We start from the raw sequence: 9,314 nt of genomic DNA, 5'->3' as shown, positions 1-9,314 counted from the left end.
CCATGTTTTAAGTCTTTATTGAATTTGTTATAATATTGCTTCTGTTTTAGGTTTTGATTCTTTGGCTACAAGGTATGTAGGATCTTAGCTTCCAAACCAACTATTGAACCTGCACCCTTCCCACCCCCACCCCTACACGCACTGGAAGGCAAAGTTCTAACTATTGGACTGCCAGGGAGGTCCCCCAGAAGCTCTGTTTCGGGGAACACTGGTTCCTCCAGCACTCTCTGTTCTTGGAGAGCATCAACTGGCAACACAGGAGGTGGGGACCCCAGCCTTACCCCAGGAAGTTATTTTTACAGACACAGTCAGAAGTGTTTCAACCTGGAAATGTGATTCCCTGCCAGAGTGGGATGTGATTCAACATCCCTTCTGTCTCATCTCTTACTCTTCCTAGTCTGCTCCCCTCCAACATTTACTGAATTTCCAGCAACTCTGCAAGAAGTTCCTCTGCGGATGAAGTTGAGGTCCAAAATGGGGATGAATGAACTTACCCAAGACATCCAAGCAAGCTAGGGAGAGAGCCAGGACAGGGGCCCTGTCCTTTTGAGTTCAGAGTTTGAGCGTTTCTTGTCTGGACAGAGCTGGTGGTTCTCTTCTTGGGTCCTATTAATTCATACACTCATTTCATTAATTTCATTAAATCATACCACGAGGTATGGGGCAGCAAGGCTGGGCTGAGGTGGGGGGCTCCAGGCCCTTGCCCCCACCCCCACCCCATCACTTTCAGGTAAGAAAGACAATGCTTCGACCTAAAGCCCTTACTCAAGAGGATTGAGTATGACCAACCCTCTCAGAAAGGTTCAGGCCCTGCCTGCAGAGGCAAAGGAAAGACTGTGTCCTGCTTCTGGAATGCCAGGGTGGGGTGGGAGGGAGCAGAAGACTCGCAGAGGAAGGGCCGAGGATCCTGCATGGTGCCTCTGGATTCGGGGATAACTGGTCAGAGCATTCCAAGCGACTGGAATTGGGACCCCTTCTTTTTGAGATCTGAGTGCTTTGACGTTCATTATCTCATCCCACGTGAGAAACAATTGTGGGAAGACATTAAAAACATTAAAAGGTACTTAAGATACTAAGATCCCCATTTTAGCAAGGGGATCTGGGAAACAGACTCAGGTGGAGTGGCCAAGTGCACAGACAATTAAGAACAGCAAGTGTCCCGATTTCATCCAGAGGCGGGGTTCTGTGCAAGCACCGTCGAGCTTCCTCACCTGAGCGCCTCTCGGTTCCGCAGCCCGCTTCGCCTCTCCGACCCCGACATCTCTCCCTTCCCCACCCGAAAGTTTCTAACAGGGTTCGGTCCTCCTGGGCTCGGGGCGCCGCGGGGAGTCAGGGGTTAAAACCCGTGGCCCGGGTGGCTCCTTCCCCCTCCCCAGCCCCCTCGCCTCCTCTCGGCGCGGCGCCTGGAGCGTCTGTCCCAGAGACCGGCACGAGAGAGGAGGGGGAAAGTGGGCCTGTTTCTCGGGTGGCCAATCCACCGAGCCCGCGGTGCCCCAGAGGAGGCGCCAGGGCTAGGCCAGCGCCAGGCCGGGGCTGCCTGCTTCCCGCGGCAAAGTACAAATGCGCCCGAGCGCGGCGCCTGGCGCCCTTGGCGTGCACAGCCGGCCCGCGCGCAGCCTCCCCCCGTGGCCGCCGCGCCGTCGCCGCCGCGGGTACCGCCGCGCCGCCGGGCTCCAGGACCCGGCAGCCCGACCCCGAGTTCTGCGAGCAGGGGGCGCCGGCCGCTGCTAGCCCGCACGCCCGGAGCAGCCCGCCGGTCCCGCGCGCCTGGCCCAACGCTGCGCGCTCGGCGGACTGTGGTCCTCCCTCTCCCGTCTTTCTTCTCCTCCCCTCCCTCTCACCTTCCCCTTTACTTTAATTGCTTTCCCCTCTTGCATACCGTCCTGCATCCCTCCAACTCTTTCCCTCCGTTTGCTTTCCACCTTCCTCCTATTCCCACCTTGGACCTCCCTTTTTGTCCTCACCACCTTCTTCTCAACCCTTCTCTGAATCTCTAACCCTAACCCTCTCCGGGTCTGCGGATTGCGCTGTGCCCCTGGGCGTCAGTGTCCCCCTCATCTCACTTTCCCCCAAGTCCCCGCCCGGCTCAGCGCCTGAGGGCCTGGCCCTGGGGAAGAAGGATGGTTCCCGAGGTAAGGGTCCTCTCCTCCTTGCTGGGACTCGCGCTGCTCTGGTTCCCCTTGGACTCCCACGCACGAGCCCGTAAGTAGCGGAGTGGGTGTGCTGGGTGGCAGAAGAGGGTACCCCCGGGATGTGCTGGAAAGTGCCAGGACTTGGAACCCCAGACTGTTCTGCCAGCCATCCAGGGAGCACCTGTGCCGGGAGGGTGGAGGAGGGTGGAGGCTTCTCTGCGGACCAGTTCGGGCTGACCAGACTGGGGGAGGGGGGACTGGGCAAGACTCAGGGCCGAGGGGGCTGCGGCCACGGACCCCGAGGGTGAGGGAGCTGAGAACAGTGGGGGAGAGGGCAGGGCGCCGTGCTTTTTCTGGAGGAGCGGGGGTGCTTATTCCTAGCAGGGAGTCCGGCATATTTGGCGGCAAGGATGTGATGATGAAGAGGCTATTGCATTTAAAGAGAGCTGGTGGAAAGAAAGAAGAGTTAACTAGGATAACTTTCCCATTGCTTTTCTCTTTTGAGGCTTACAACACTCCGGTCAGGTGGGTATTAACCATTTGCATTTTACAGATGAGAAAACTTAGACTGAGAGAGGAAACTCGCTCACGTTGACAGAGCTAGTGAGCCATCCAAAGCCAGAACTCTTCAGTTCCCAATCTGATGCTTTTCCCCCTGGTCCCACAGCATCTGGAAGGAACTCTGATTTTGAGCTGTGACATTGGGAGGCAGCAGGGCACAGGGAGATAGACCAGGGTCTTCATTATCCCAGATCTGCTGACTACCAGCTGGTAGGAGGCAGATATGTCTCTGAGCCTCAGTTTCCTAATCTATAAAATGGGAGTGAAAATCCAAGGACTGTTCTGAGGATTAAATTGAAGAAAACATGGAAAGCAACCAGCACCAGCAACTAGCTGGTCCATGGTAGGTTCTCAAAAAACACATTCCCTAATTCATGTTTTTCCACTCGTACACAGTGTAACCTCAGTCAGTTGATATCAATGCTCTGAACCTCAATTTCCTCACTCTTTCCACAATAGGCTGGTGGTGGATCTCCTACCCATCTTCTGACCATCTCTTGGAAAGCTGGGAGGGTGAAGAACAAAACCAAAGATTCTCTTAAAAAGAAAAAAGCATCTTAGTTCAAATGCAGACATACCCAGTAAAGAAACCAAGGCCCAGTACGGGCAGTGGTCCACCCCAGGTTACACAGGGCACAGCCTGGGATGAAACCCCATTTTCCCAGCCTAGAGCACGTTCCTCTCCACAGCTCAGCTCCTCCATCTCTGCCTTCTTTTACACATGACTTTCTGGAGCCAGCATTACTGGATATTGTTTCATTCCTATCTCTGATCATCAGGGCAGGCTGCATGTCTGTTTGTCTCTGGGCGGCCACCAGCATGAGATTCACAGAAGTCCTTAGTAACAAGTCCTGAAAAGAGCCCAGTGTTAGTTCAAGTCCTGACTCTGCCCCTTAGTAGTTGTGTGGCTTTTCGTAAGTGACAACGTCTCTGAGCCTCACTTTCTGCATCTAAGACACACACTCACCTGAAGGCTTCTTGGGAGGATTAGAGATGACTGGTAAGTGCCCAGCACAATGCCTACTGCTCTGTCAGTGTCTCCTCCTCCTCCTTGAGGCCTGGAGGTTTCCTCCCAACACTTTCTTGTTGCTTCTTAAAAGAGAATTAGCACAGGATGCCCTTAATGCCTGCCGCCCTTGGCACATGGCTCTTAACCCCCAGATTTCATTGCCCTGGATGCATCTTAGAAAGATGGCCTAGAATCATCTTTATGTAGATTGCTCACATCCTACCCACGGCTCTCCTCCTTGCCTCCCAGAGCCTGTCAGCCCTCTACAAGCCTAGCTTAGGTCACACCTCTTCCAGAAAACTCTCCCTGCCATCTGATCCACTCTGATCTTCCCTCCTCTGTGCTTCCACTCTTCGGGCCATATTTCTCACTAGGTGCTGCCAGTATTCCATCTCTCCTAGACTTGAGCTTAGTTACCGACATGCAAGAAAAACCTTGGAGCAGAATTGTTGAGTTAAGGTGATGTGGAGGTAGTCAAAGGGGTGTAAGATGCTGTGGTTTCAAAGCTGAAAGAACTTTTGAAAGTCACCTGTTTCTACCCCTCAGTGTGCCATTCCTCACAGTTAAACTGAAGCCCAGAAAGAGCGAGTGACTTGTCCAAGGTCACACAGCAAATCTGTTAAAGAAAAGAACGGAGACCTGGATCCTAGTCCCAGATTTAACACTTACTGGTTGTGTGAATTAGGACAAACCATTTCCTTCTTTGAGCCTCATTCTGTGTAATGCTAATAACCTATGAATCTAGAAACAACCCTATAGTCATTTGCTAAGGTCTTGTCTGAAGATCTCCTGTGAAGGCCCTCGTCTTAGTTCAGTAAGTTTAGTTAGTAAGATCTGGGGCCTGTTATAAGTAAGAAATCTGGTGACATCTCAGGTGCTTTCAGAAGGGGTACTCACAGAAATTCTCAAACCCTGTGGTGTCTGATTCCTGAGGTGGCCCAGTCCTGCAGAATGTGTAGGGCCTGTGAACATGTATGGCAGCTTGCTCCTTAGTTTAAAGTGCAAGGGTATTCAAGCAAAAGTTATTCTATCCTTGGCTCTATTTCCAGCCACAGATTGAGCCTTGATCCCAGCCCAAACTGAGTCTCAACTCCAGCCGCAGACTGACTCTAATCCTCAGACACTACTATGGATCAAGCCCCATTTCCATTCCCACCTAGAGCCCTTAGCCAGGGTGGGCCCCTAATCTGGTCACTGACCAGTACAGTCCCAGGCTGAGCCACATGTGTGTATAACGTCAGTCACTCTGGGCACCTGTCCCCACTTCTGTCTGTGGAATGAGAACCTGCCCCGTACCTTGACTCCCTCTCCAGTGCTCTTCCTCCTCTGCCAGCTCCTCTCCTTCGCGCTCTTCCTCACTAACTGTGCCCCCTCTCCTAACTGCCCCCTGCTTTAAGATGTACAGCTGTTATGTTTTCTCATCTCTCCCTCCATCCAGTCCTGACTTCAGGAGAGAGTCGATTATCAGGTAAAACCACCAGCTCTTCTACCTCCAAGGTTTTTGTATTCCATGGAAATCAAAGTTTTTGGTCCCAAGTGACAAAACCCCAGACCCCAGAAGCAGGGTGGGGGCAGGAAGGGAGCTTCCACGCTATGACATGGTACCGGTGGAATCGGAAGGTCAGGGCTCCAGTCCTGGCTCTGCCTCCAGTTCCAACTGTGACCCACGGCAGGTTGCCTTTCTCTGCCCCTGAGTTTTCCCAGCTGTAGAGCAAGATGGTGGGAGTCAAATAGATAATCATTGAGGACTTTTCCAGCTTTAACATCCCATGATTCTAAGACCCAAAGATGCTATTGCCTTGGTTCAGGGTCCACTCTGGCCTTTGGAAAAGGGAGTTGGGGGAGTGTGGGTCTTCAGCCTGGTACCCTTGCCCTCCGGGAGGAGTGGATATTCAGACAGCCACTGTTGGTGGATATTCAGACACCAACAGAAAGGGCCTAGAGGGCCTGGGACAGTGGGTGCAGAGGGCTGACATCTGGCTCCAGTCAGATCCCTCTCTGCCTCTCGGGAGGTTCTGCACCTCTCTCTCCCACCAGTAGAGGTCTCTGTCTCACTCACTCGCTTGCAGGCCGCTGAGCGGAGCCGGGCAGCAGCTGTGCCGTTGCTCCAGCTGTTGCACCTGTTCCAGGGCTGGCCTCTCAAGTTCCCCCAGCCGCCGACCATGGCACCAGGCTCTGGGAGAGAGACTGTGAATCCCCTGGACTCCCAAATGAGAGAACTGGTGTGTGAGCCGTGCTGCTGGGAGGTGCAGTACAGAGATCGTTGCAGGCGTCCCTCTGCCTCTGGGCAGGATCTCATCCAGAGAAGCCTGTTTCATACTCTGTTACCCATGCTTATAGTCAAGGTTCTTCCTTTATCTCAGCTGAATCCTTCTGTTTGCACTTTAAAGCCATTTCTTCTGATCCTGTCCGTTAGGGGATGGGCATTCCTATAAGAAGCCCCCACCCACCTGGATCTGAAAACTGGCATTGGCGTTCATGCTGGCAAAAATCAATTATCTTAGACCAGGCTCAGGCCGTCTCTGAGACTGTGTCCACATCTGTAAAATAGGGGACTGGACATAATCTCTCAATCCCTAACTTTCTAAGATTTTGTGTGTTAGTCACTCAGTTGTGTCTGACTCTTTGCAACCCCATGGACTGTAGCCTGCCAGGCTTCTCTGTCCGTGGAACTTTCCAGGCAAGAATACTGGAGTGGGTTGCCATTTCCTTCTCCTTCTAAGATTTTTTTGAATCTATAAATGTGTTAATACATGTCCATGGAAGAAGAGAAGGTAAATAGCTTCTTTTCCACCCACTGACCCTTGCCAGGCAACTGAGCTGTCTTTCCTGGTTTGCTGACTCTCTCCTTTGAGGTCCTTCTATGCTCCTAGGCATCTGTCATGTGCCAGATAAGAATTCAGGTTCAGAGAAGCCAGGGTCCTTTCCCTAGACTGCACAGCTCATCCACTGAAGAGCTGAGGTTTTTACTTCTGATACCCTTAGGAGGCCTCCCTCATTGAGTGCCAGTACCCAGCACAGAGCTTATGTCTCAGAGAGGAGCAAGTTTGTTGGTGTGAAAGGGAACTATAAATAAATAAACTACAGCAGAGTGGGCCTGAGGGAAGAGATGTAAACATTCTCACATCCCCATGCAGGCTGGCTCACTCAGGTTTCCTGAGTTCTTGCAGGCTGGGGTCAGACCAGCCACAGTTCCAGCCCCAGGTCCACCTGGTGCCCTTCTCTAGGTCTCATCCTACCTGTTCTGCAGCCCAGAATATTCTTGTTGTCTTTTCTGCCTCCTCTTGGAAGAATTCCCAGCAACACTACCCACTCCTGACTACCCCTTAAGAGATCTTAAGGGACCATGAGAGTCTCAAGGCAGACTATGGGATAACCTTGGATGAGACAGCTTGGGAATTTAGACTTACATGTGAAGATCATGAAATCACTCAGCCTCATATCTTCCTGGGCTCCTGCTTTTTTGTAAACAATGTTTGGTGAATAGTTTAGGAGTTCAGATAATAGGAACTGGAAAGGGGAGGTCCAGGGCCAATTTCTGTTAGGCGGCAAGGCCAAAGTGCCCAAAGAGATTTGGCTCTTCTGTCACATGATGAAGTTCTCTTTTGGTTGAAGCAGGAGGTTTCCAAGATGAGTGACCAGCAATCGCCTCCTCCTCCAAAACCTCCCTTAACTCCATTCTTTCATCACATATTCATTTACCAAGCATTGGCTCTGTGTAGGCTCTGCACAGAACACTGGGGATAGAGAAATGAATGCCATTGGCCCTTGCTCTCAAGAAACTCACAGTTCAGTACAGAAGAGAAGTCCATTCAAAAAGTACTTCTAACCTAGTATGATGCAAATTGTGGCAGAGGGCTGAACTCAGTCTGTAGGATCACCGGAAAGGACTGGCAAGTGGCCTGGGAGTTTGGGATGGCTTCACAGGATGGCATCTAAATGGGCTTTGGAGGATGAGGAGTTGGTCCAACACTGGAGATGGGGAATCACATTCCAGGTGAAGAAAGATCATGGGTAAAGGTACAGAAGCATGAAGGAGTGAGAGTGGGGGCTGGGTGGGGATGGGAAGAGTGAGAAGTTTAGCAAGAGGATGTGAGGCTTAAAAAAGGGCCACCACAGAGAGTTCTGCAGGAAAAGCAGGAGCCTGCTCATCATAGGGTGGAGTGACATGATAACACTGTGACAGATACCAGAGTCTGTCTGATAAACATAGCTACCTTGAATTCAGATTAGGTCAACAAAGTTCAATCATCAGGTAAAGAGGTTCGGCTTTGCCCTAGCCAACTGGGTGTTTCCTGCAGGGAGGGGAACCAGCAGCCAACACACCCCAGTCACCTTCCGGGGACTACATGGACCACAGTCACTCTCACCCCATGCCTTTGCATGCAGCTTCTACTCTGCCCGACTCCACCTTGTTAACTCCTTCAAGCTCCAGTTCAGGCATCTGCTCAGGGAAGACTTCCCCGAAGATCCCATGTTTCCTCTGTCAGCATTTGTCTGACTGTATGTATTATATTTATCTGTCTTCTTCATTTGGAGAAGGCAATGGCACCCCACTCCAGTACTCTTGCCTGGAAAATCCCATGGAAGGAGGAGCCTGGTAGGCTGCAGTCCATGGGGTTGCTAAGAGTCGGACACGACTGAGTGACTTTACTTTCACTTTTCATTTTCATACACTGGAGAAGAAAATGGCAACCCACTCCACTGTTCTTGCCTGGAGAATCCCAGGGACGGGGGAGCCTGGTGGGCTGCCGTCTATGGGGTTGCACAGAGTCGGACACAACTGAGGTGACTTAGCAGCAGCAGCAGTCTTCTTCATTGAGCTGCAAACTCCTTGAGGGTGGGCACTAGGTCTTATTTAGGCATGTACTAGGTCCATGGGCATATATAACTTGATATACAAAATGTCCAGTACATGAATTCAGGAACCAATGTTACTATTACTAATGATAATAAAACATCAAAATTAATGATAACATTTGCTGCCTATGTGCTAAGAACCCCACATTCACTTAGTTATTCAGGCCTGAAACCTCAGTCCCATCCTTGACTGCCCCTTCACCCTCTCTACCCACATCAGTGTGTCTGAAAACCTACCCATGGTACCTAGTAAGTAGTCCTCAAATCTGTATTTCTGTCTCCCAGCACTGCATCTGCCTTGCTCCAGGCCAGCACGATCTCAGAAGAGATGACTGTAACAGCCTCCTGTGGTCTCTCTGCCTCCAACCTTGAGACCTAGAAGGTTTGACCTTAGTGGCAGGTGCCATGATGTTCTGGGTACCTGGGGGCTGCCCATAGGATTCTGGGAGTAAGAAGACTACTATGAGAAACAGAAATTGTTAGGGAAATTTGGGATCAGCAACAAGGTCTGCTTTGTCTCTTTGTTTTTAGCATACCATTTGGCTGAGCATCTAATACGTGACAGGCATTAGTCATATTATATATGTTATTTGACTTAATTTTGCAATAACCCCCAAAAGGTCAAGATTATTACTCGACCATTTGACAAATATGGAAACTGGGGCCTGAAGTGTTTAAATAGCTTGTCTAAATGCAAGCTAAATGGTTGCAAATACAAGCCAAATTCAATTGGAACCCCAGCCTATCTGACT

The 9,314-nt window shown here is 51.1% G+C and overlaps 1 protein-coding gene across 3 annotated transcripts in view; it reads left to right on the top strand.

The window, feature by feature from the left end:
* The first annotated feature begins 1,424 nt into the window (after window positions 1–1,424).
* Window positions 1,425–9,314, top strand: part of CHRDL2 (chordin like 2) — a 34,419-nt gene continuing 26,529 nt past the window's right edge. For 2 of the 3 annotated variants that reach the window (XM_043482497.1, XM_043482494.1), the window contains exon 1: window positions 1,426–2,202. In XM_043482497.1, coding sequence (XP_043338432.1) covers window positions 2,121–2,202 — 82 coding nt within the window. In that variant the 5' untranslated portion in view covers window positions 1,426–2,120. Of the gene's footprint in view, window positions 2,203–9,314 lie in introns of all 3 variants that reach the window. The other variant, XM_043482495.1, reaches the window with a different exon arrangement.

This window comes from Cervus canadensis, chromosome 11 (assembly GCF_019320065.1).
Source record: "Cervus canadensis isolate Bull #8, Minnesota chromosome 11, ASM1932006v1, whole genome shotgun sequence".
NCBI classification, from domain to species: domain Eukaryota; kingdom Metazoa; phylum Chordata; class Mammalia; order Artiodactyla; family Cervidae; genus Cervus; species Cervus canadensis.
This window is presented reverse-complemented; position numbering and strand designations above follow the sequence as displayed.